Source organism: Cyprinus carpio, chromosome B18 (genome assembly GCF_018340385.1).
Source record: "Cyprinus carpio isolate SPL01 chromosome B18, ASM1834038v1, whole genome shotgun sequence".
In the NCBI taxonomy this organism is placed as follows: domain Eukaryota; kingdom Metazoa; phylum Chordata; class Actinopteri; order Cypriniformes; family Cyprinidae; genus Cyprinus; species Cyprinus carpio.
The window spans coordinates 6,444,145-6,471,380 of record NC_056614.1 but is presented as its reverse complement, the minus strand read 5'-3'; the positions used below and the strand labels follow the sequence as shown (position 1 = coordinate 6,471,380).

General features: G+C 38.6%; 1 protein-coding gene across 1 annotated transcript in view; it reads left to right on the top strand.

The window, feature by feature from the left end:
* The window catches only part of trip12 (thyroid hormone receptor interactor 12), a 52,882-nt gene extending 26,869 nt beyond the window's left edge, over positions 1–26,013 (top strand). Inside the window, 40 exon segments of the mRNA XM_042743647.1 lie at positions 1,928–2,033; positions 3,612–3,748; positions 3,905–3,988; positions 4,186–4,281; positions 4,372–4,523; positions 5,452–5,487; positions 5,670–5,765; positions 6,115–6,207; positions 6,443–6,604; positions 6,837–6,905; positions 7,772–7,943; positions 8,420–8,446; positions 8,449–8,533; positions 8,709–8,865; positions 8,953–9,106; positions 10,163–10,391; positions 10,615–10,733; positions 10,938–11,142; positions 11,248–11,348; positions 11,554–11,728; positions 11,852–11,993; positions 12,933–13,124; positions 13,431–13,582; positions 15,801–15,958; positions 16,047–16,120; positions 16,234–16,433; positions 16,572–16,699; positions 16,825–16,976; positions 17,491–17,633; positions 17,725–17,881; positions 18,004–18,102; positions 18,424–18,538; positions 18,704–18,778; positions 18,781–18,818; positions 19,027–19,191; positions 19,297–19,459; positions 19,553–19,668; positions 23,602–23,696; positions 24,170–24,273; positions 24,360–26,013. Coding sequence (XP_042599581.1) covers positions 1,928–2,033; positions 3,612–3,748; positions 3,905–3,988; positions 4,186–4,281; positions 4,372–4,523; positions 5,452–5,487; positions 5,670–5,765; positions 6,115–6,207; positions 6,443–6,604; positions 6,837–6,905; positions 7,772–7,943; positions 8,420–8,446; positions 8,449–8,533; positions 8,709–8,865; positions 8,953–9,106; positions 10,163–10,391; positions 10,615–10,733; positions 10,938–11,142; positions 11,248–11,348; positions 11,554–11,728; positions 11,852–11,993; positions 12,933–13,124; positions 13,431–13,582; positions 15,801–15,958; positions 16,047–16,120; positions 16,234–16,433; positions 16,572–16,699; positions 16,825–16,976; positions 17,491–17,633; positions 17,725–17,881; positions 18,004–18,102; positions 18,424–18,538; positions 18,704–18,778; positions 18,781–18,818; positions 19,027–19,191; positions 19,297–19,459; positions 19,553–19,668; positions 23,602–23,696; positions 24,170–24,273; positions 24,360–24,556 — 5,120 coding nt within the window. The 3' untranslated portion in view covers positions 24,557–26,013.
* Positions 26,014–27,236: the final 1,223 nt, after the last annotated feature.

Sequence of the window (27,236 nt, the reverse complement as noted above, 5' to 3'; positions counted from 1 at the left end):
CTAGCGCTGATGTTTAATGTCACGATTGTTACCATGTGTTTGTACAAGTTTGTCCAGTTGGACACTTTTATGCTTTCATTAGCCAGAAAAGTTATATATTTAAAGCTAATGATGGAAGAAAACATATTGGTTGTTCATGCAGCCTACAGAAACGTAAATCAGATGTGCAGAACTTCAAACTCATTTACAACATTTTTCATTCTTAAAGTGAACTTTTGCCTGTTTGGTGGTTAAATAATTTTTTTTTTGTACCGGCACTTGAATTGAAAGTAGTGGTCGACCGATATATCGGCCTTGCATTTTTTGCAAATATCGGCCGATAAGTTTTTCTGCTTGTCTGATGTGTTCGAGGCTAGACTTTTATTTTGATGGCGCTGAGAATGCCAGCGTCTGAACACAAAGTGCTCACATTCTCACTCTTGTTCGCCGTTGCCATTAACAGTTTTGTGTAATACGGATAGAAGTCTGTCTTATAATCAGATAGAACGGTTAAACAAAGGAGTTAATGTATACAGAAAGTATTTTAACGATTGCTTTTATATTATTAGTAATAGGCAAACATTATAATACTTTCTCGTTTCCCTTCAGCATTAAGCAAATACACTAATCATTTATAAATCTTTGAATGACTAATAAACATTTAATATCACAAACCTTGCAAACTTAGTCGAATCCAGTCGTGCGATCTTGTGAAGTGTGCATTTTTATCCAGCATGATCATGTGTTCTCTGTGTGTCAGTCGGTCCATGTGAATTGAATGCTTTAAACTTTAATCTCGTGATTTCAGATTATGCTGCCCTTTATGCATTTGTCCACTTTCATATTCATGTCATTTTCACTGTGTGCTGTATGTAAAATGAGTGTTACCCTGGCTTTATTTGAGAAAACGGTTCCCAATGCGCACACACTTCCCAGAATACTGAGTGCCCTGTTGGTTACAGTGTTTACTTCCTTTTTAATTATATTTTTATTAAATATTTATTTGTGAAAAATACTTTGTCATCTAAAGTATAAGTATGTTTTTTTTTATGCATTTATTTTTTAATCCATTGGCATAGTATTTAAAATTTCTTAAATATTGAAAAAAAAAATGTTTTAATTATATCGACTATCGGCCACCCTGCTTTCCAAGATATCGGCATCGGCTGTCAAAAAACCAGTATCGGTCGAGCATTAATTGAAAGTGAGCCGTCTGGTATGTGATACCCAGGAGTTGACATAGCCACAACGTGGTGCTGTGCTTCTCGTCCAGTGTGGGACCGGAATGTTTTATTTTGATTAGATTGTTTATCAAATGGCACCCATTATGCCATTTTTACAAGATGTAATATTGGTCTTGGGTGTCCCCAGAATGGGTCTGTGAAGTTTCAGCTCAAAATTCCCCACAGATAATTTATTATAACATTTGGAAAATTTCATTTTTGGGGTGTGTCTAAAAAAAAGAGCTGTTTTGGTGTGTATCACTTTAAATGCAAATGAGCTACATATTCCTGCCCCATCTCCAGAAGAGGGCATCACAAATACGTCTCTCAGTGTTGCATACCTACAGCAATAAACAGCCAGTAGCAGGGCTCCAGACTAGCTATTTTTACTAGGAGCACTGTAGCCCCTGACTGGAAATTTAGAGGCACACTGTATATTAGCCTGCAATGCAATCGTTCACATATTTTCACCATTTTATCTGTATTACAGACAAATGTTTTTATAATAAGAAATATAATACTAATTAAAAAAAAAAAACTCAAATTCCTCCTTTTATGATTTATCAATTTAGCCTGACTATAAATAGCATACTGTTCTCTGTGTAATTGATTAAAACACGCTGTTGTCCTGTGATCTCTCTCTGTGACTGGCTTCTAAATTAGGCTTGCTATCCTTTAACTGTCTGATTTTAATTCTGAGTTTAATGCTTTGTTTCTCTTTCCAGGTTTGAGGAAGTCCACTAAGAAGCGTAGTGAGTCTCCCCCAGCAGAGCTCCCCAGCTGTCGGAGGAGCACACGTCAAAAGACCACGGGCTCTTGCGCCAGCACCAGGTACTGAACCGCCAGCCTCTTCAAACCCCAGAGCAGCCTACTGATCTAGAACATGCACAAGCTAAACAATACATGTATGTGCCCTGCTGGCTGTGTGCATGACATTTTTATTGCTCATTTCCTTTGGAGAAAATTCTGGAGAAGTATGAGTCTTTATAGTGTGCATGTATTGGGCCCCTGTTTTTACACATGCTTTCAAATGTAGTATGCTTTGAAAGGCAAACTGCTTGCTAAGTCCTGACGAAAGCATAGCCGTTTTCTGGGTCCAAGCCTCTATTAGTTTCACTGGGAATATGATCTCAACAGCCGTTTATGAACACTATACAGGGCTCCAGACTGCGACTAAAACGGTCGCATTTGTGACCAAAAATATTAAATTGCTAGTAAAGTTTTTCTGAGCTCGCCACTGGTGACTATATACATTTACATGTTATGACTTAAAAATGTGCATGTAATGCCATATTTTCTCAGATTCTTTTGCGATCACATCTTTTGTGCTCACGTATTAAACTGAGATGATGCGCTTCAAAGTTTTAGTGGAAAAAATGGTTTCAAATAGTCCTCGTCTCTGCTGCGAGAGAGATCGAAATGGATACTTGGATTTTTTTTGTCTGGAGCCCTGCTACACATTTTAGCGAAGCACTTAAATCTTACAGTGTATAGTATACTACAGTCTTTGTGCTCACAGTGTCAGTAGACATAGTCTTTTACTTCAATAGGCTGTAGTTAGGGTAAAATCCATATAAAAATTTTCGAGGATGAAAATGTCAGTGGCATGCTCTTAATAAACATTCTAAATATTCTGTTTTTTCTACTAAAAGTTTTTTTGAAAGATAGGTATTGTTATCTATGGAAGATGCAATCCATACTAGTCTTGCTCATGTATTTGTTGCGGTCGCATTTACTGTTGTTCGGTGAATTTTGACAAACAAAATCCAGGCACCTTAGGGTGAAAGATTTACCCACACAAATTACCTTACTTCAAATTCCACACAATCAACATAATAAATCTGTTACTTACTTTACTGGAACTTCCAGTTCATCCTCATAAGAAATCAGGTGCAGTGTTTTGGATTATGTAGTAGAACTTTTTTTGCTAACTTTTTTCTGAATACTTGGAAACCTTGATTATAATTGGCTAAGTGTCATTTAAAGCCATTGAGAAAAACTTAAACTCCACACATCACTTCATCACATCAATAAATTCAGTTATTGTTGCTTTATTTTATAAAACATTGCAATGTGTTAGTCTTTTCCTAAAATGACTCTGTGTCATTGCTAACAACACCCCATTCCTAACAACGCCCCATTCACATCAAGAACGATAAATGTTAATAATATTGGCATACACTGATGATAAAGTTCTGTTTCTTATTAGTGTGTGCTACAGTTATGTCATCTTTTGCTTTAAATGCTCACACTCTTTAAAGTTGAATTGATTCTGTGCTGTTTGGCTATGGACATTTCCTTAAAATAAATAGTGTATTTCGATAGTTTGACATCATTTTAGTGTAGTATGTGTGGATATTAATGAGAATATTGGTCTTTCTCTTTCCCTGTTGTTTCTTTTCTTTCTAGTCGGCGAGGCTCGGGCCTGGGCAAACGCGGGGCAGCCGAATCTCGCCGACAGGAGAAAATGGCCGACTCCGACAACAACCAGGATGGTGCCAATTCATCAGCCGCGCGCACAGAGGAGACACCACAAGGGGCGTCAGGTAAAAGAGCAGCAGTGTAATGAGATTTTACTATACATTGTATGTGATACTATGACCGTATGAGTTAAGAGCACAATGACTGTGTTTTAATGTCGGCATGAAATGTTTTATTGAATGTTGTGGCCTTCTGTGCTCATTTTCTCTCTCTGCTGTGAGCGTCTAGCTCAGTGGCTGGAGCTGTTGGCATGACCACCTCTGGAGAGAGTGAATCAGATGACTCTGAAATGGGAAGACTGCAAGGTATGTGTGCGGTAGCACTTTATTTCACAATCCTGTTACTCATGTAGATACTGTGTGTTATACATGGTTTACTTTTTATAGTAATTACAATTACTATTTATTGTCAAAATCCATTATTTTTCTACTCCTTTTTTTATCATTGACATCAAAGTGAATGAAAATGAAACCGAAACATCTAGTTTTCTCTCTCTCTACAGCTCTACTGGAGGCCAGGGGCCTTCCTCCTCACCTGTTTGGCCCATTTGGGCCCCGTATGTCTCAGCTGTTTCATAGGACCATCGGGAGTGGAGCTAGTAAGTGACCTTGACTTATGTTTATGTCATTTTTGTGGGATGATTGAGTATTTCCTCTGCTCAACATTCTGTCTCTCTCTGCACTTGCAGGCTCAAAGGCACAACAGCTGCTGCAGGGGCTTCAGGCTACAGGAGACGAATCACAGCAGCTCCAGGCTGCTATAGAGATGTGCCAGCTGCTAGTGATGGGTAATGAGGAGACGCTGGGAGGATTCCCTGTCAAGAGCGTCGTACCTGCCCTGGTGAGTACTCTCCCTGCATAAGGAAATTCACCTGGACCTCATCTGGGTTATACAGTAGTTTATTCTGGCAAAGAACTAGGAAAAAATTATTCAAAAATTATTCATATTAAGACAAAAAAAAAAAATAAAAATAATGTCAGAAAGTAGTTGCAGGGTACTTAAAGTCCTAAGCCTTTTATTTATTCAAATTTAAGTCCATAAATAGTTAAAAAATATAATGCAGTTGTGCGTTCTACAGGATTGCTGTTTTCAGAGCAGTTTGCCATCAATGAACACTGCGCATTTATGCCAAACGATCACTTATGACCTGCTTTTGAAGAATTATGGCAGTGTTTACCTTATGGTATTTATTTAATTCCTGCTAAATTCTTGCCTTCTCTTCTGATAATGCTTTGTATACAGGGGTTAGAAGTGCCACAGTAGCATTTTCATTCAGCCGTCTGCCCTTTTTGTTTGTGAAAAATGTACACAGTGTTGTTAACTACATATTTAAAATGAATATAATAATTTATAATTGACTCATCTCTTTGAAAAAAAGTTTTAAAGGTTGAAATATGAGATTATTGATTATAGAGAGATTATAGATAAAGTTTGGTGTAACCTTGTGTTGTTTGAGCTGTAAAGTTGTTTAAATTGTTGACTACTACTTTCTTTTCAGTAATTTTACTCTTTAGGATGTTAAAGTAGACAGTGCCCTACCTTACCCAAATGGTATTAATTGAATTTGTGCAGGTCTTAAAGCTTAAAACTCCTTAAATTTAAAAAACTTGTAGATACCCTGGGTATATATATATATAACCCTGTTGTTCTTTTTATAATTCATAATTCAAGAGATAAACAACGTCCTTTCTGTGTTGAGTCAAGCATCCTCTCTTGCTTTTCTCTTCTTACCCTCACATCCTACTCTCTTCTTGTCTTCCTTTTGCAGATCACACTATTACAGATGGAGCATAATTTTGATATTGTGAGTATTAGGAACTTCTGTGAGTGGGTGCATGTGTCCGTGCAGAGTCAGAACATTGTGCGAACTGCAGCGAATCTATCACCTGGCAATGATTTCAACCATCTATTCACAGTCATTAAATTTTGACACTTAAAATTAGAGAATAACGTAATAACGGTTCACCCCATGTGTCCTTTTCTCAGATGAATCATGCATCGCGCGCCCTCACCTACATGATGGAGGCTCTGCCACGCTCCTCTGCTGTGGTGGTAGATGCCATCCCTGTCTTCCTGGAAAAGGTAAATTGCACCTCACCATTTCTTTGAAACCTGGCTGCCAATTATGTGGATGACATAATTAAAGGTGCTATATCAAGGAAAGCAGGCTTTTCTTTTGAAATAATAGTATAAATATAGACATCGAATTTTGCCCCTTACACTTTTTACCAACTAAGTTGCAAAAGCAAGTTATCATCAAAAACAAGTTACAACATCACAAAGTATCACGTATAACCACTTACAGTCACACATTCAGTGTCTGCCTTCTTGATGGGAGTCTGACATTACATATGTGTGAAAGTTAGCCAGTCATTAAAAGAGGTGTCTTTGTGTATGTTGTCTCAAATCCATGTTTCCCTTGTGTCCACAGCTACAGGTAATCCAGTTTATCGATGTGGCAGAGCAAGCTTTGACTGCCCTGGAGATGTTGTCACGGAGGCACAGCAAAGCCATCTTGCAGGCTGTGAGTACTGATGCTTTCTGAGTGTCATGTTACTTAATTACTAGATCAACCAATATGATAAGACACCAGACAAACTGAATGAATAATCACAAAAAAAGTTCAAAGCGTTAATATAGAGTAGATGTGTGGACACAGGTGTGCTTTGAATGAGAATCTGTTCTGTTGGCCCCATTATATTTATTAAAGAAAATTACATTCCACTAAGGCTGTGCTGTTTTATTGAAAATGTCTATAGGGAGGTCTGGCTGACTGCTTGCTGTACTTGGAGTTCTTCAGCATCAATGCTCAGAGGAACGCATTAGCCATCGCTGCTAACTGCTGCCAGAGCATCACGCCGGACGAGTTTCACTTCGTCGCTGACTCTCTGCCCCTGCTCACTCAGAGACTCACACACCAGGTGCTGAGCTGAAACACAGCAGACATCTCATTCACATTTACGAGAGCAGATGCACGGCTGTCGTGTCTAGATATGTAACACAAACATAAACACCCCTCGAGGACGTAAGCGATATGTTTGCCATAGTGTGAATCACACCTGTTTGACTTTCAGATGCTGGGCTTTGGGTGTAAACAGTAAAATCTGTGTACCTCAGATGTATCAGCATTTTTTTATGACTTTTGTTTCACAGGATAAAAAATCTGTCGAAAGCACTTGTCTCTGTTTTGCAAGGCTGGTGGACAACTTTCAGCATGAGGAGGTGAGAAATGATTACTCGTGCACACAAACACGGCAAATCTTATTAAATATTATTAACCTTAAACCTGTCTGTCTGATCAAAAATAAAAAAATAAATCACTAAATGATTCATCACAAACTGAAAATAAGTAAATAAACAACAAAATGATAAGTTATCATTAACTTATTTTAGGAATACATCAAAAAACGTATAACATTGCTACACTATAATTTTTTACTTTAAAGCAGATTTGTATTGTTACACTGTGACATATACAAATAAATCAACATTTTTTTGACACAGAAAAATGCTTTTTTTCTTCAACCAAAATACACTTTGCGTCATCCAGTGGACACTGCACAGCTCCAGGGCTTTCGTTAAAACTACAGATTTTGAACATCCACTTTTTTATATTCCAAAAATGAATTGTGGGGTTTGAATTTTTGGCAGAAGTTAGTTTTTTTTCTCTTTTTTTTGTTGTCGTGTTCAGTCGTCTTGCCTGCTGTGAATTAGCCATTTTTTTCCTGCTTTTCATTCTTATTTCCGGTCAGTCATTTAAAGTGCATTTTAGCAGATAATGTTTGTTATGTAGCCGCAATAATTTAATTTTTGAGCAAAAATTAAACAATTTAGTAAAACAGCTAAACAAATCTTAAAAAAATATACAAAGAATATTAAAAAATCACTAAAAAAATAAAAAAAAAATATAAAAAAAATTAATTCAATAATTTCATTTAAAAATTGCAAATGTCTTGTGACTCACTTTAGAATGAACTGTCAAAACAACTTGTTTGTGCATTTGCCGTCCCTACTCTGGTATGCAAAAACATTTTGGTGCATTTAGTGTGACCTCATTAACCGCTGCCCTTTGTGTCACTGTGTCACAGAACCTGTTACAGCAGGTGGCGTCACGGGACCTGCTGACCAACATCCAGCAGCTGCTGGTGCTCACTCCACCCGTGCTCAGCTCCGGCATGTTCATCATGGTAGTGCGCATGTTCTCTCTCATGTGCTCCAACTATTAGAAAATAATGCCAACACTGACATGAAGCAGAGTAAGTCACTCACATGCACGAGTAAGGAGTCCTGTTTTTATTAGAAAATAATGCCAACACTGAGATACGTGGCCTGTTTTATGAACTTCAAGTAAATGTATATTGAGTGACTGTGCGTTTTGTGTGTTTGTAGATATAGCAGAGACATGCATATGAGTACCTGACTGTGCGAGTGGCCTCCAGTGACTGTGCATGGTAGTGCGCATGCTGCTGGTGCTCACTCCACCCGTGCTCAGCTCCGGCATGTTCATCATGGTAGTGCGCATAAGGACATGAAGCAGAGTAAGTCACTCACATGCACGAGTAAGGACAGTGAAACAGGAGCACTCACACGCCGACTCGTGACCCATTTAACAACTCCATTAAAAGACTAATTACGAACTAATCGTGACCCATATTTTAAAACATGAAAAAGACTATCCAATTACTGAACCCCAAGTAAATGTTTATTGACGGACTGAGTGTGTTTTGTGTTTTCAGATATAGCAGAGACCCTGCGTTTCCTCCTCGAACCGTATATGGGAGCTGTCAAGAGCAGATTTACCTCTTTCACAGAAACCCCAATAACATTCACTAACTAAACACACAAATCATGTATATGAAACCTCTCCTCGATTTGTGTGAGTAAATGGAAACTCAGATTGGAGAAATTATGATGACACTTAAAGGGTTACTTCACTCCAAAATGTAAATTGTCATCTTTCCTCACAAGTCAGAAGAGGAAACCATAATGAGTGTGTTTGGTAACTCTTTTATCTCTCTGCTGTAGTGAGCTGATGCCATGTCTGCCCAGAGAGGGCATCTTTGCGGTTGATGCCATGCTGAAGAAAGGCAGTGCCCAGACCACAGAGGGCGCCATCTGGCAGTGGAGAGATGACAGAGGCCTGTGGCACCCATACAACCGCATCGACAGCCGCATCATTGAAGTATGTTGATGTAGTTAGCGTGGCATTCAGAAGACCAGCTAATAATTCAGAATCACCATTTGATCTTAATTGCTTGCTTTTTCTTAGACTGCACACCAGAATGGAGAAGACGAGATAAGTCTATCGACACTTGGCCGTGTCTACACCATCGACTTCAACTCTATGCAGCAGATAAATGAAGACACTGGCACTGCCCGTGCCATTCAGAGAAAACCCAACCCTCTTGCCAACCCCAGCACAGGTGCACATGCCACACTTATACTATATTTGAAATTCCATGAAAAATTTCTGCGTAATACTGCCTTGACACATTTGTTGTAAACTGTCAGATAGTTTTTATTTTCTCTCAAATAGAAGGATATTTTTTTTTAAATCAATAACTAAATTGGAAAATATGTCAGAAAAAAAATACACACATACACACATATATAATAAATGAAAAATGTAAAATAGTGCTGAGCTAAATACACACATACACATATATATATTAGAAAAATGTAAAATAGTGCTGAGCCTCTATTATTTCAGCACTTGTAATTAAGATAAATTAAACTGCATAAAAACACGTGGCACTACTGACACTGATGATATAAAATATATATTTTTTAAATGATACATAATCTACAAGAAATGCAGAAAGACAAGAAATTGTCTTTTGAAGCAAGAGATTGGATTATCAGAAGCAAGATAAGCTATTAGCATTTATCACATTAACTTGGTGGACATTAATAATGAAATTTTAATTAATAAGATCTACTTTACAGCATGTCTTCTTTATAACCCACAACTCTTAAAACAAACTGTACAACTCTCAACTCATAATATTATCATAAAAAATCAAAAATCATGCCCATAATAATCAAAATAGCCTTGAAAAAGTCAAAAACTTAACATTGAAACTGATGTTATCATCTCTTACATTGGTCGAATAAAACTCATGATAACACCAATTACAAACGTGTTCTAAAAACAATTCAAAGACTACAAGATCAAAACCATACAAAAAAAACCAAAAAAGAGTAGATGATTAAAACCATTCATTGTAATCAAATAATTCTGGTGTAATGGAAGAAAAAAAGTCCACAAAGCAACTAACTGCGCCATTTAATCAGCAAATATGATATGTTGGGCAGCCTCTACTGTCAAATAATTATGACCAGTGGAAAAACAAACACACTTACAATAGAATCAATAAACAGGGAATCTGATTTTACTTCCATAAATGGGGCACATTACCAAATTATACGGGATATTTAGCAAGAATAAAATGTTTAAAACTCTGTCTGTCTCTTCACAGGAGGGCACTTGGAGGTGCGTCGAGAGGACGCACGTGCTCAGCTGATGAAAGAGGACCCTGAGCTGGCCAAGTGCTTCATAAAGACTCTGTTTGGGGTTCTGTATGAGGTGTACAGCTCCTCAGCTGGGCCTGCCGTCAGACACAAGTGCCTTAGAGCCATCCTCCGGATCATATACTTCGCAGATGCTGAGCTGCTAAAAGACGTACTGCGAAACCATGCTGTGTCTAGGTCAGTCTGTGAATGCAGAGCTCTGTGTGTAAGCAGGAAGATGTTAATTAGTCACACCACTGTCCTGGTGTTCATTTGTGCACCTATTTCCTTTTCGTGATATAATTGTCTTTCATTTCAGACTAACACTAAACTAATGTTGCCTGAAGACTTTTAACTTTAACAGAATATTTTCCTGACCGTTAATTCTGAGCTAATGTGTGCAAATGACTTTTGTCTGTAGCCACATAGCTTCCATGCTGTCCAGTCAGGACCTGAAGATTGTAGTCGGCTCTCTGCAGATGGCTGAGATCCTCATGCAGAAGCTTCCAGATGTGTTCAGTGTTTATTTCAGGCGGGAAGGTACTGGATCTGGTTTTAATATAAGCTTCACACCAAACCTCTGCAGAAGTTACTTTAAAGAATCAAATCTCACTAGCTGTGGCGAGATTACGGAAAAACAAAAAGTTGTCTTCAACAATACATCATCCCGCGCAAAAATATATATTAGATTACAGTAATGCATTACACCCAACACTGCTGTTTTCTCGCTCTTGTTCTGTTCAGGTGTAATGCACCAGGTAAAGAACCTCTCTGAATCCGAGGTGTTCCTCACCAGCCCTCCAAAAGCGTGCACCAGCGGCACAGCTAGTCTTTGCACCACCACCATCACCACAGCAACCACTACAGCTGCTTCTAACGTCACACCAGACTTAGGCTCTCCCAGTTTCCAGCACAGCATGGACGACTCGCTGGACCTCAGTCCGCAGGGGTATAGAGCCACTCTCACACGCACTGTTACTGATCGAGAGTTTGCAGGCTTGGTAACTAATGTCTTGCCATTTAAAGTTTAAAAACAGAACACTCTGTTCTCTAGTAGGTTGAGTGATGTTCTCAAAAGAAAGCGCCTTCCTAAAAGAGGACCAAGGCGTCCAAAGTACTCCCCACCCAGAGACGATGACAAAGTGGATAATCAGGGTACATAGCACTCCTTGTGTTGAGAATTACAGTGGCGCCAAAAGTACTTGTTTTCTTATTTAATACAAAGACATACATACAGTTTTCAATGCTTTGTATGTTCAGCTGGTTTTTGGTGTGTTTTATTTGACCATTGTGCATGCTTTATTACACTTGTGACTGTTGTAAATGCTTTATTACCTTACTCTGCGTATCTCTTCCACAGCAAAGAGTCCTACAACCACACAGTCCCCCAAGTCCTCTTTCCTGGCCAGTTTAAATCCCAAGACCTGGGGTAAGCTGGGGACTCAGACAAACAGTGCCAACTCAGAGCCCTCACGCACTGCAGGGGTCAGTGGTCTGGCAAGAGTGCCTCCCAAGGACTCGGTTTCAAACAACAGGTAAAGCTTTTTTTATAATGTAATTAGTTTGTCACTGTCATTCTTCAGACTCTTGGTTACAGTTTTGGGGTTACAAAATATAAGTTCTTTTGATATCCATAGTTATTTTTTTGGATGTTTCAGGGATAAGATAAAAGCTTGGATAAAAGAACAAGCCAGCAAGTTTGTGGAGCGTTACTTCAATTCTGAAAGCGTGGATGGAAGCAACCCTGCACTGAACGTCCTGCAAAGACTCTGCACTGCCACAGAACATCTGAACTTGCAGGTAACCCTGGACACAAAGTTAACATTTGTAGCCATTAATAAGGCCCTATGAAATTCATTTAATTTTTTCCTAAATTCTGTTTCGTTTTTTTCCAAATTCTGTTTTTTCTGTTACAATTTTTCTGGATTCTGTTTTTTTCCATTTTAATTTTTCTCAATTCCTTTTTAAAAGTTAAATTAAATTTTAGTACTCAAAAAGCATGTCTAATTAATTAAAATCATGAAACTTAAAAATTTTCACATCAATTTATTAAAAGTTTAACAAATTACATGTTTTTTTTTTTTCACCATATTTTTATTGTTACTAAATTCTGTGTTTTAGCATGTCTAATTATTTGAATGCATAAAACAACTTAATTATTATTTTTTTCCTTAAAGTAGCCTTATGAATTTTTTTTCCTCAGAAATTCTGTGTTGTGTATTTACATTTCTCTGGTTATTAAATGAAGGCATAAATATTAATTTCATTTATCTTTTAATTATTGAAAATTAAGCAAACTTTATTTTTTGGCAAACAAAGGGGATTTTTAGTATTAAAATTAAAACGGAAGAAATGTTGTGTGATTATTCCTTAAAAAATAATGCTTGTTACATTTCAGTAGTAGTAGGCTATGTACATTCTACTGAAAAATAGTAATAGGCACAATGTTTTCAAATCAAACCAGACTTTTATTTTGATGGGTTGCCATGAATACATTTTCATGGTGGGTTGCAATCCACGTTTTCAGCATCGCGAAAATCATAGGTCCCTACATTATAAAGCAGTTATTATGCTGATTCTATCATGCTGCCTAATTTAAATGTTTTTCCACAGAAACAATAAGCATGATGCTGTTTATCACTTCTTAATGTGTACAGATTAGAGAGAAAACCATATTTGAGTTTTTGTCGTCCAGTGGAATGTATTCTTTCTCTCAAACTGTTTTTATGCATGTTTCAGGTTGACAGCGGTGTGGAGTGTCTAGAGGAGATAAGCAGTATTGTGTCTGAATCAGACGTGTCCTCCTTTGAGATCCAGCACAGTGGGCTTATGAAGCAGCTGTTGTTGTATCTGACATCAAACAGTGAACGGGACACAATCAGTAGAGACGAGAGAATCAAGAGGTTCCTGCATGTGTTCTTCGGCTGCCCGGTTAGTGACACTTGGAAAAACACATACAGCTTCCTGTCTCTCACAATGATGATTTTCCTGCGTTTTACTGCTAATTACTATTAGCTGAGCTATTGGCACATCCTACCCCAAAGCATCTCAGACACTGAAATTTGTAGGAATATGTATGCATGTTATATAGAGACAGCAAGGCAACTCACTAGGTTTTGTGACAGTGTAACACTTTTCCCTTAGGACTGAATGTATTTGACAAGTTAATTGGGCTGTTTGTTTGTAGTAGTTACTGGTGTGATCAGTGTGACTCATTGTATGTTATATGTGATTCAGATACCAGGGCAGGAACCTCTGGGGCGTTTAGACCTAACAGAGAATGGCCCACTGCTGGCATTGGTGCACAAGATGAACAACTGCCTTAGTCAGATGGAACAGTTTCCTGTTAAAGTGCATGATTTTCCCAGTGGGAACGGCAACGGAAGCAGGTAATTCCCTCTGTACTATCTTCTTTAATTTTCCTGTTGTAAATACATCAACTTATCTTTCCATTTAAATTTAGCTTTCAAATTCTTTTTTTTTTTTTTTAATTGTTAATATGAAATCAAACCAAAAGCTAAGATTATATGTAACCATGGACCACAAAACCAGTTAAAAGGGTAAAAAAAAATTTTAATTGATATTTATACATAATCTGAAAGCTGAATAAATAAGCTTTCCATTGATGTGTGGTTTATGATACAACAATATTTGGTCGAGATACATCTACAGTAGTTAAAATTTGAAGTGGATCAAAAAAGTTCAAGTTGTACTTGGACAAGAATGCATTTTGGTTTTAGGACTACTTTGATTAGAAGATTTTGATCCACTTCAAATGTTTGGGGGCGGGGCGGAGGATAAAATACATAACCAAGAGTCAAGTCAAACATTTGACAGTCATAATTAATGACGTTAACACATTCGGAAAATGTGTAAAGGCCAAAGTATACTTCGGCCATCCACGTCCATGCACAGTCCGCATTGTGTCATCAGGAGGGCTCACGGACAGCCGCGCACCCCGTCCGTGTGCAGGCAATTTTTGTGACATCGGAGACGGTCTGCTTACAACAGCGATTTAACTGATAATTTATCTCATATATAATACACTTCATTATTTATACAACCTTACGTTAATATTGCAACTTATAGGCTAACTGAATGCAGAAATGAATGTTTCTGAACGGCTCTGAATGAACTCCTTTTGTGGACACGTTCTTCAAGCAACAACATGCAGAAATACGGCAACTAAACTCTTAAAATTCACATCTTTTTATTATAATATGGTTCTCATTATAATGTTACGTGTATGACAGTCCCAGTCATAGTTATTAATCTACACTTTAGAGATAATCACCTTAGTACTACAATGAAGTGCTTTACTGCAGCGCAACTCAACCAGATGCAATTTATATGAGAGAAATAATATATTTATGATGTATATACACCGGCTAAGATGTGTTGAAATCACTTGTGTACCCTACCTGATCCAAATATCCACTCTGCCAATCTCTCACTCTGCCTGTGTCAGTTTGTGTCTTGTTAAAGAATTAAATCCTTGCCGCCAAGATGCTCCTTTGTTGGTCAAGGATTATGGAAAGTGAAACTTAAATCTATAGGGGTGGTTGGATTTATTCACCCACATTAAAATATTTATTTAAAGCTTCTTTCTTTTCAGGTTCTTATTTACAGCATTATCTGAAAGGGTTAGTTCACCCAAAAATGAAAATTCTGTCATTAATTACTCACCCTCATGTTGTTCCAAACCCGTAAGACCTCCTTTTAACACAAATTAAGATACTTTTGATGGAATATGAGAGCTCTCTGACCGTCCGTAGACAGCAACGCAACTGTAATGTTCCCAGGTCCAGAAATGTAGCAAGGAAGTCATTAAAAAAGTCCATGAGTCATCAGTGGATCAAATTCAGTTTTGCAAAGCTACGAGAATACTTTTTGAGTGCAAAGAAAACAAAAATAACATAATTTATTCAACAATTCTCCTCCCCTGAGTTACTGTCTTCTGCATTTTTAGAGAGTATCAGAACGCATATGCATGCTCTCCCCTAAGCGTAAACAATGCTGATTACGCAGATTACATTCATGCATGCTCTTTGCCCTTAATGTCAACAATGCTGATTGTTGATTATGTTCTTTGGTGCTCTCCAAAACGGCGGAAGACTGTTGAATAAATTGTTATTTTTGTTTGGGAATATTCGACTGTGAGATTGGTAGTCGAATCAGGATCCTCCTATCAAATCATCGAATCGTCACCTATTTGGGGTCACACCAATAGATTACTAATCAAAAATTAAGTTTTGATATTTATGGTAGAAAATTTACAAAATATCTTCAAGGAACATAATCTTTGCTTAATATCCTAATGATTTTTGGCATAAAAGAAAAAGTAATAATTTTGACCCTTACAATGTATTTTCGCTGTTGCTACAAATACACCCCTGCTACTTATGACTGGTTTTGTGGTCCAGGGTCACATATAACAAATGAGTCTGATGGAAAAATTGCTGCTTTAAAGCAATTTAAAACATAAGTTTAAAATTGTAATACATAATTTGTATTTTTATGGATTCAAACTAAATATTTAATATGGTAGCAATCTACATGTTTTTATATCTTTTTATCTCATGCTGATTGTTATTCTTTTGTTTGCAGGGGTTCACAAGCCCTTAAGTTCTTCAACACACATCAGCTGAAGTGCCAGCTGCAAAGACACCCAGACTGCACCAATGTAAAACAGTGGAAGGGCGGGCCAGTCAAAATTGACCCCTTGGCCCTGGTACAGGCTATTGAGAGATACCTTGTGGTTAGAGGTAAACATGCAAGAATCTGAACATGATGTTCTCAGTTCTCTGGTTTCTGAGTTCTCAGATGAGATTTTGACTTTTGCGGTCTCCACAGGGTATGGAAGGATCAGGGAGGAGGATGAAGATAGTGATGATGATGGTTCTGATGATGAGATTGATGAATCTTTGGTATGGATGATTGTTTTCATGAAAATATTAAAATATTAACTAATACCAAAATCTCAAAATGTTTCCAAAATGCTGCCCATTTTTTTAATACTCTGGACTACCGCTTCCCAAAGGCTGCCCAGTTCTTGAATTCTGGGAGTGTACGTCACAGACTGCAGTTCTACATAGGAGAGCACCTGCTGCCATACAACATGACTGTTTATCAGGCTGTCAGGCAGTTCAGCTTGCAGGCTGAAGAAGAGCGAGAGAGCACAGATGATGAAGCAAATCCTCTGGGACGGGCTGGCATCTGGACCAAAACACACACTATATGGTACACAAGTTGCACGCCATTTTCTCACTCTTTCAGAAACTGCACAGTCACTAATGTTTGCAGGTCTGCAACCCTATTATTTGAACTATTATGTATTCATAGTGCGTGTAAATACTTGTTTGTGTGTGTGTGTTACAGGTATAAGCCAGTCAGAGAGGATGAAGATGGCTGTAAAGACACTGTCGGAGGGAAGAGGGGTCGCGCACAGACAGCTCCCACTAAAACCTCCCCTCGAAATGCCAAGAAACAGGACGAACTGTGGCATGGTAGGGAAATATCATGTGCATATGTGTACTGATAACCTATAAAAGCTGTATAAGAGTTTAATAAGGGCTGCCTTGGAATCCATCTTTATTCAGACTAGATTTGTTTTGTGTTTGTGTGTTTTCAGAGGGTGTGTGTCCCAGTGTGACAAACCTATTAGAGTCATACCTCATTAGTGATCCTCCAGAGGGCATCACTTTTGATGACCCTTCAATGGAGGTGATTCTGCTGCTGAGGGTCCTGCACTCCATCAGTAGATACTGGTTCTACCTGTACGATGTGAGTACCATGTTCAAGAACACTTCCATTCATACCACTATCAGAACTCTATCAGAATGTATGCTTATGATAATAATTAAAAATAGATTTAAATTTTTTTTTTAAATGTTTGATTTGGTGTGGGCCTGTTCCATAAAACAAATTTACCAAATAAGCCAGGCTTATTTCAGTTAGTCTGACCTATTTCGAACAAATCAACTGACAGTAAGTCAGACTAACTGAAATAAACCTGGGGCAAGTTGCATAAACTTAGCCCTCATGTTAAGACTGTCTTAAGAACTAGTTTGACCAACTAGTGGCCAAGGGGTAATCAGTATTATGACCAGTCTTGTAGAAAAACAATTAGTTGACAAACTTTTTAAGACTAGTCTAAACAGTTTTTGCAACTGACCCCTGGCTTATTTGGTAAACTTGTTTTATGAAACAGGCCCCTGGACATATTTCAGTGAGATTCACCCAATAATAAAACAATCAAACAGAGTAGATTTTACATTGATCAGTCTCTTTTCCCCAGAATGCTGCATGTAAAGAGATCATTCCCAATGGTGAATTTATCAACAGTAAACTGACAGCAAAGGCCAACAGACAGTTGCAGGATCCACTGGTCATCATGACAGGGAACATCCCCACCTGGCTTACCGAGCTCGGCAAGACCTGGTACTGCAAACTTCATCTTACTCTTTTCATTCATGCGGTCTTAAACTATCTGGTCTGTACTTTTTTACACCTTTAATCTTCTCTTCCCTAGTCCATTCTTCTTCCCGTTTGACACGCGGCAGATGCTCTTCTACGTGACGGCGTTTGACCGCGATCGCGCCATGCAGCGCCTGCTCGACACCAACCCAGAGATTAACCAGTCTGACTCACAAGACAGCCGTGTCGCTCCACGCCTTGACAGGAAGAAGGTTGCCCTAAAATTCCTGTTTAATCATTTGCATGCTGTAATTGCTTTATGTATGCCGTAGCAGAGGTATGTATTCACAAACAACTTTCTAACATTCTCTTATTCTTTGTTTTGTATGTATAGAGAACGATAAACCGTGATGAGCTCCTGAAGCAAGCAGAGTCAGTAATGCAAGATCTCGGGAGTTCCAGAGCCATGCTGGAAATTCAATACGAGAACGAGGTACACATGACCGACGATTAGGCCAGAAACATAATCTACATAAATACACAGACACAAATTCTTGACCAGTGCATTTCAACCATATTGTTTGTGTTCTTGCGTTACTGTGTTACAGTAACAAACAGGAGGCCCCGCGGATGTGGTGGTGTTCTGGTAGCTCGCTATAAACATACTGACTGTTTGCCACCACTGTTATTTCACTAGGCCATGGAGTCTGTGTATTTCAGCCAGTGCGATTTTAAATAAGACTCTACTTCTCCTCAAATCCCACTTTACTTCCATCGGTCTTCTCTCTGTGTCTCAGGTGGGAACGGGTCTCAGGTTCTAACAGGCCTTGGACCTACGCAAGAGTTCTATGCTCTGGTGTCACAGGAGTTACAGAGGGCAGATTTAGGTCTTTGGAGAGGAGAGGAAGTCACTCTCTCCAACCCTAAAGGTAACTCTCACATATTTGTCAATTTTGAGCACTGTTTCCAGTGTAATGCAAATAGCATTCTACTGCTCTTCACTAAGCTTGTTTCTTCTGTCTGTCTGTCTGTCTCTCTCTCTCTCTCTCGCTCTCTCTCTCCCCCTCACACTCACTCCGTCTGTCTCTGAGCAGGGAGGCAGGAGGGTACCAAGTATATGTTCAGTTCCAGAGGGTTGTTTGCCCAAATCAAAAAAAACTACCAAACCATCTCAAACCCATGGCTAAAGCGATCATGGACTTCAGATTGGTATGTTTACTCGTGACAAAATGACTTAAGGACAATAAAAAAAAAAAACAAAACAAAAACACCAGAAATACAAAACTTTTTAAATTTAAAAACAATCCACTACATCATAAAATTTAAAAACAAAAAAAATAACATCATGTCATTGAATCTTGTTAATTGAGATGTGTTTCTGTCTCTAGTTGGACTTGCCTCTAGGTTTTGTCTCTAGTTGGACTTGCCTCTAGGTTTGCCATTCTATAAGTGGATGCTGAGGCATGAATCATCCATCAGCTCTCATGATCTGGTCAACATTGATCCTGGCGTTGCCAAATCCATCCAGCACCTGGAGGACATCATCCGCCAGAAGAAGAGAATAGAGCAGGACAGATCACATGTGAGCACTGGCTGCTAACTCTACATGACACATAGAGACATGAAACACTCAAAACCAACCAACACTTGGACTGTTTTTTGTATTGTAACTGTCTGTATTTGTCAGACACGGGAGACCCTACAGCAGGCCTTGGAGAGTCTCAACATGAATGGCTGCTCGGTGGAAGATCTGGGCCTGGACTTCACTCTGCCTGGATTCCCAAACATCGAGCTGAAGAAAGGGGGCAAAGACCTCCCAATAACAATTCACAAAATAAACTAACACATCACATCATTTAACTAAACAAAACCAACACACCTAACCTTCAACGTATCCTGTTGTGTCTGTCCTAAGCTCACAACCTCAAGATCCATCTGTCTGTAGTTGGTGGTCTACTGGACACTCAATGAGGGCGTCTCTCGGCAGTTTGAGTCGTTTAGGGAAGGATTTGAGTCTGTCTTCCCTCTGCAACACCTGCAGTACTTCTATCCTGAAGAGGTGAGTGCTTTTTTTAAAGACCAAGCACTGAAGGTGCCACAGATTCCTGCTGCATTTGTTGGATTTATTCTTCTCATTGCACGTGAAGGATTTAGTTCAGTTGTAGACAAGTTTTAAATGGTGTGCCAAAGGTGTCATGAATGGAGAATTCAAATTTTACCTAATTTTTTACATGCAAGTAAACTCAAGCCAGTGACTAAGCTGTCAACTTTTTAGTACCAATAAAATATGTAATTTATCAAATTCTGATTTAATTTTATACAGAAAGCAAAGAATGCTCTTACCCTATAATTGCTGGAGCTGTCATTTTTTTTAAGCAGTGTGAGCTCTCAGTGTCACTATCATAATTACACTGATCAGCTGTACAAGTGCATTGTTTTGTGAATTTCATACCCGCTTACCAAATTTACATATTCTAAGAACAAATGTTTGGGGGGGACTGTGAAAGAAACACCTTACTTGAAGTCGGAGTATCATCAGAATGATTTTGAAACTGATATTTCAAGGTAAAAAAAAACAAAAAACAACAACAAATGCTTTAATTGAAATAGAAGTAAAATAAATATTTAAATATTAGATGAAAAATGTAAGCTTAAAAAGAAATTGCGTTGGTAACTAACTGAAATAAAATAAGTTGAAGTACTAAATTAAAGAACTGAAACTGAAATAAAAAATAGAAATATTTAAAAAGCACAAAAATTGCATTATCATTTAGCAGACGCTTTTATCCAAAGTGACTTGCAAATGAGGACAATGGGAGCAATCAAAATCAACAAAAGAGCAATGCTATACAAGTGCTATAACAAGTCTGTTAGCTTAACGCAGTACACATAGCAAGGGTTTTTTAAATAATATAATATATAAAAAGAAAACAGATAGAATAGAAAAATATAGCAAGCTAGTGTTAGAGGTCTTTTTGCTTTTAACTATAATAAATTAAAAGATAACAGATAGAATACAAAAAGTTTAGAGAGCTAGTGGTAAGTGTTTTATTTATTTATTTATTTATTTTTTAGAAAACAAGCAGCAAATCAGTAGAGTGCAAGTCTAAAAGGGACATTTTTTTTTTTTTAAGAATAGAATTAGAATAGAGTGCTGGAGTTAGAGGGTCAAATAAAGATGTGTTTTTAGCCGATTCTTGAAGATGGCTAAGGACACAGCTGCTCGGATTGAGTTGGGCAGCCCATTCCACCAGGAGGGAACATTTAATTTACAAGTCCGTAAAAGTGATTTTGTGCTTCTTTAGGATGGCTCAATCAAGCGTCATTCACTTGCAGAATGCAAGCTTCTAGATGGCACATAAGTCTGAAGTAATGAATTTAAATAAAGGGGTGCAGAGCCAGTGGTGGTTTTCTAGGTAAACATCAATGCCTTGCAAATTGATAAACAGAGGTGTGACTTGGATTCTTTTTGGCTCATTAAAAATGAATCTTGCTGCCGCGTTCTGGATTAATTATAAAGGTTTGATAGAAGTGGTTGGAAGACCTGCCAAGAGAGCACTGCAATAGACAAGCCTGGACAGAACAAGAGCTTGGACAAGGAGTTGTGAAACATGTTCCGAAAGAAAGGGCCTGATCTTGATCTTATCATCAATCATAGCTTCAAGGTTTCTGGCTGTTATTGAAGGAGTTATGGTTGATGTGCCTAACTGGATGGTGAAATTGTGATGAAACGATGAGTTTGCTGGAACCACAAGCAGTTCTGTCTTGGCAAGGTTGAGTTGAGGGTAATGGTCCTTCATCCAGCAAGAAATGTCTTTTAGACAGGCTGAGATGCGAGCAGCTATCATCGGATCATCAGGATGAAATAAGAGTTGAGTGTCATCAGCATACCAATGATAAGAAAAAACATGTTTATGAATGACAGAACCTAATGATGCCATGTAGACAGAGAAGAGAAGTGGTCCAAGAACTGAGCCCTGAGGCACCCCAGTAGTTATTGTTGCGACTTGGACACCTCCCTTCTACAAGATACTTTGTAAGACTTATCTGATAGATAAGACTCAAACCACTGGAGTGCGGTTCCTGAGATGACCTTTGCCAATAGGGTTGACAGGAGGATCTGGTGGTTGACACTGTCAAAAGCAGCAGACAGATCCAGCAAGATAAGTGTTGAAGATTTGGAATCCGCTCTTGCCAGTCTTAGGGCTTCAACAACTGAGAGCAAGGCAGTCTCGGTTGCATGTCCACTTCTGAAACCAGACTGGTTGCTGTCAAGGAGGTTGTTCTGTGTGAGAAAGACAAAGACTTGGGTAAATACAGCTCATTCAAGTGTTTTTGCAATGAAAGGAATAAGAGAAACTGGTCTGTAGTTCTCTAAAAGAGATGGGTTAAGGGTGGGTTTCGTAAGTAGTGGGGTTATATGAGCCTGTCTAAATGTTGAGGGAAAAACACCAGTGTGAAGGGATGTGTTAACTATGTGAGTGAGTGGAGGTACAACTGCAGGAGAAATGGCTTTAAGGAGATGAGATGGAATAGGATCAAGCGGACAAGTAGTAGGATGATTAGAAAGGATGAGTTTGGAGACCTCTGCCTCAGAGAGTGAAGGATGTGAACAAGTGTATGTTTGCTGGTAAGATGTGCTTGACAGATTGTGGTGTGGAAAATTGTGCACTGATGTTTTTAATTTTATTAATGAAAAATGGGGCTAAGTCGTCTGCTATTAGAGTTGATGAAGGAAGGGGAAGAGGAGGACAAAGGAGTGAGGAAAATGTTTTAAAGAGCATGCGAGAGTTAGACGAATTGTTAATTTTATGGCAGTGGAGACATGAGCAGAGAAGGAAGAGAGGAGTGACTGATACACATTAAGGTCAGTAGGATTTTGGATTTGCACCACACCCTTTCAGCATCCCTGAGCTTAGAACAGTGTTTGTGGAAAACATCAGATAGCCAAGGGGTAAAAGGGGTGGTACGGGCTGGCCTGGAATACAAGGGATGTAAGAGTGGAGCAGAAAGTATCAGTAGCACTGTTAGCATCAAAATATGCTAACAGTTTAGGGGAAGAAAGCAAACATGACAGGTAATAGTAACTTAATGAGATTCAAAGGAGCTGTTGATACCCAAAGATGGTAAAAGATTAAATTTCCAATCATTAGAGATAAGCAGACCAGAACCTCCGCCTCTTCCAGTCGAATGGGGGGAGTGGGAAAATGAGAAATTATTGGAGAGGGCTGCAGGTGTAGCAGTGTCCTCTGGTTTGATCCAGGTCTCTGTCAGGTCCATGAGATTTAGCTTTGAATGACTAATAATAGAAGTAATGAAATCGGCTTTGTTTACAGCGCACTGGCAATTCCAGAGACCAATAGAAAAAGAAAGTAGCGTATTAGCAGACACAGGCAAAGTTGTTAGGATTGCACTGCCTACAGTGTGTGATGCGTGGTTTGTGAGTGGTAGTGATGGTAGGGATCTGGAAACACATAGTAAGAATTGGTTATAAAAACTGAAACAGAAGTGAAACAAGTAATAGGAAAAAGGATGAATCAAAAGCGATACTTATATCCCTTTGCTTGGTGTCGCACGGTAGAGATGATGGTCTTTACACTCTTCGGTCTTCACAGGAGTGCTGCCGCGATATACTAACCTTTTTTATACCTGTTGTACAAAACGGAAATTGAATTCAGCTGAACACACTTAACTGTTTATCACAACAAAGGGCTAAGTAAGCGCACAACACTGACAAGGTATGCGACCAAATTTTAATTAAAAAAATTTAAAACCAAAAATAAAAATAAATACTGTAATATATAAATACTACTACAATAACAACGCTTTGCAGAGTGTTCAAATCAGAGAACTAAAATGATTAAACTTAAATCATGACTACTTTTTAACGTTGTAGCGGGAAAAAAATATGCCATTCATGACCTTTTTAACTGGTGGTTTTGCAATGAAATTTGTGTTTAGTTAAATTTTTTTCTTTTCATGTGCTCTCCAGCTGGATCAGTTGTTATGTGGCAGTAAGTCAGAGTCCTGGGATGTGAAGACACTAATGGAGTGCTGCAGACCAGACCACGGCTACACACATGACAGGTATACAGTCATGCCTGCGTAGGCCTGAATGCACTATGGGACTTTTGCCCTGATTTGCAGTCTGAAGGACTCAACGCTAGTTGACCATAGTCAAAGCCATTGGTTCTATCCAGTCAAAGGGCATCAGACACATTTCATATTTTGAGCTGATTGTACAAAACATTAATTTCATTTATTTGTCTCCTAGCATTGCTTTAATTAAGTTTGCATTTTTAATGACTTGATGTCTGGTAGTGTATGATGACCAGTTCTCTCTGTAACTAAGTTGGCATTAAGGCATTACTTGCCATGCCAACTCATTTACTAAGTTGGCAAGTGTTTGATGCCTTGTGTTTTAAAATGTGAACAGATTTTTAGCTTGTGTAGTGTGTTCCAGCCTCAATAACGCTCATTCTTTGTAATCACAACATGCATTATAATCACACGTCACACGTCCCTGGCTGTATGAATGACAGATTTTGTTGTGTCTGTAGCCGTGCAGTGCGGTTCCTGTTTGAGGTGCTGAGCAGTTTTGATGCAGAGCAGCAGAGACTTTTCCTGCAGTTTGTCACAGGTAGCCCCAGACTTCCTGTCGGAGGTGAGGAACCATTTCAATCCACAGAGAATCAGCCGTCAGGGAGATATTCTCAGATAACGTGGCCTCCATCTTTGTTTTCTTCTCAGGATTCCGGAGTTTAAACCCTCCCCTCACCATCGTTCGGAAGACGTTCGAGTCGACAGAGAACCCGGACGACTTCCTTCCATCGGTGATGACGTGTGTGAACTACCTGAAACTGCCGGATTACTCCAGCATCGAGATCATGCGCGAGAAACTGTTGATTGCTGCGCGCGAGGGCCAGCAGTCTTTCCATCTGTCTTGATCTCACCTCCTGCACCCTCTCACTCAAAATGGCCTTCAATCAACTCACTGCAGAACCACACAAATCGTGACTTCTTCCTTTAGAGTTCCTCTTCCTCTTTCCTTTTTTCCTGCTCTTTTTCTTTTCTTTCCTTTTTTTCTTTTTTTTAAACAAACACCAACATCGAGGCAAAATATGTACAGCCTACTTGTTTAAAGAAAAGCAGCTTGCAGAAACTAAACCATAGAACATAAGAGACTTCCTTTTGACTCCTGACCAGGAGGAAAGGGTGTTATGCGACTCATATTAAAAAAAGGAGAATTTTTTTTAAAGAAACATTTAAAAAAAAAACTTCAGAGCAGATTATAAAATATATCAGTAGTTGAGAAATGTTCAAGCGAAAAAAAAAAAAGGAGAAAACCTAGGTGACATTTTAAAACTTGCGTTGCTTTCTGATGTATCAAGAAAAAAAGGGATGTTTTTTTTTCTCCTGGTGAATGACATCTTCACTGTGTGTTCCTGTTGGGGAGGGGGCATCCATCAAACCGGCGAGGGTTCCTATAGCTCCAAAGATCATTTGTACAGACAAACATTTGCAGATTTTGCTTATTCGACACATTTGATAGAATAGCTGTGTGCTCTCCTGCCCAGTTTCCCCTCTGTTCTGTATTATACCCCCGAACGTCTTGTTACATTTTGGTTCCACTTTGTTGTTTATTTTCTCTCTCTCCTCTTGTGTGTCACTTTTTTGCCCTCCTTTTTATTTGAGAGAATTTTGAACGTGCAAGAGAGTTCCAGGTGGTTGAATGCAGGTAGTGTTGGAAGTGTAGTATCTTTATTATATTATTATTATTATTATTATAATTATTATTATTTGTTTTTTTTTTTTTAACCCAAATTGGATTTGTTTTCTGGCCGACATTTCACATAAAGTGTCAGCTCCATGTTGAAAAGATGTATTGATTGTGTTGGATGAATAGACTCCTACATGGTTATAGTAGTGTGCCTCTGCTGGACTTCTGGGGACTTTGAAGTTGCTTGGCTGGTGAAGCCAGGCTTTAATCCCATAATGTAGCTGAGCACAAGAAATTCATTTAAAATAATTGGCTGGTCTTATTTTATGGTTTCATGGCCAGATAGCATTTCAAAAAAAAAAAGAAAAAAAAAAAGTTCATTAAATAAAATAAAGTTTATATGCAGGTTTCACACCCGGTTTGAGGTGGGATTGTCTGCCCCTTATTTTTTGTTGGTTTTTTTAATTTTCTATTGTTTCTTTTTTCCCCTCTTGCTGTAGTTTATTTTTGCGCTGCTGGCTTGGAACAAACCGTGGTGTGCACTGCAGTCTGTGGCCAGGAGGAGGTGCTGCTGTGCGCTCTCCTGTCCTCATTGTTCATGTGCTGGTTTCTAAGATCTGCAATAATTTACTGCATCAGGTTCATGTTTTTACCTGAACATAAATAAAGTAATTGTTTGACTCAGTCTGTGCTGGTGTTGGTTAAAGTATAAAATGAACATGTCAAGCGTCAAAAGCAGATGAGTAGTTGCCTTTAGTCAGTGAAGTGTAAGAGAGAAACTTTCTTCTGAATGAGTGAAAGTGACATACAGCCCAGTATGGTAACCCATACTCAGAATTCGTGCTCTGCGTTTAACCCATCCAAAGTGCACACACACACCGTGAACACACACCTGGAGCAGTGGGCAGCCGTTTATACTGCGGCGCCCGAGGAGCAGTTGGGGGTTTGGTGTCTTGCTCAAGGGCATCTCAGTCGTGGTATTGCCAGCCAGAGACTCAAACCCACAACCTTAGGGTTAGGAGTCAAACTCTAACCATTAGGCCACGACTTCCCCAGCAGTATATGAGTTAAAGTACCCTGATGAAATAATTTAGCTAGTTACAGATATGAAAGAAATGCAATAAATTTGCTGTATTTGAGCTGTGAATATTGGTTGGTTTTCTTATTTGGGGAGGGTTAACAACATTTAAGACTACAGTGCAAATATTTATGGCTGTCTCAATTTATTTGCTTTGAAACGTTAAACCATAGAGCTTTTATTCTGGTGGGAAAGCACATTGTAAATTTGGGAGGAATGTTGCCTTGTGTAATGTTTTCACATGCACAGCACTTGCATGGAGCAGCATACAGCAAAATGAGCTAACAACTTCATTTATACAGTGTGTATTATTTTACATTTGATAAGTGCATTTCAATTTCCTGTTAGACCTACTTGGAAACGTCTCTTGATTGATGAAATTGGTGTGACTCAAAGGATTAGTTATTTTCTGAAAATGCCTCAGGCCATCCAAGATGTACTGTAAATGAGTTTTTTATCGAAACAGAAATTTCCTGTAGCGTTCTATCACTTTCCCTCCAGTGGATTCTCTGCAGTGAATGGGTGCCGTCAGAATGAGAGTCCAAACAGCTGATCAAAACCGCATAATAATCTACAAGCTGCATGTTTGTAATAAACCCATCAAGGCAGTTTAACTTTAGCTGCTGATTCCTTTATTCATAATATTGCATTCTCCAGTCATCTTTTCTGAATCAGGAGAGAAATAAGCACAGATCAAGATCCTTTTATAAAATGCTTCTAAACAAATATATGGATTTTGATGGGAGAAGACAACTGGGCATGGACTTTTCACTGGAGAAAGTATTACAATGGATTGGTATTTTGGCTAGAAAGCAACGGTTCAAAGTTA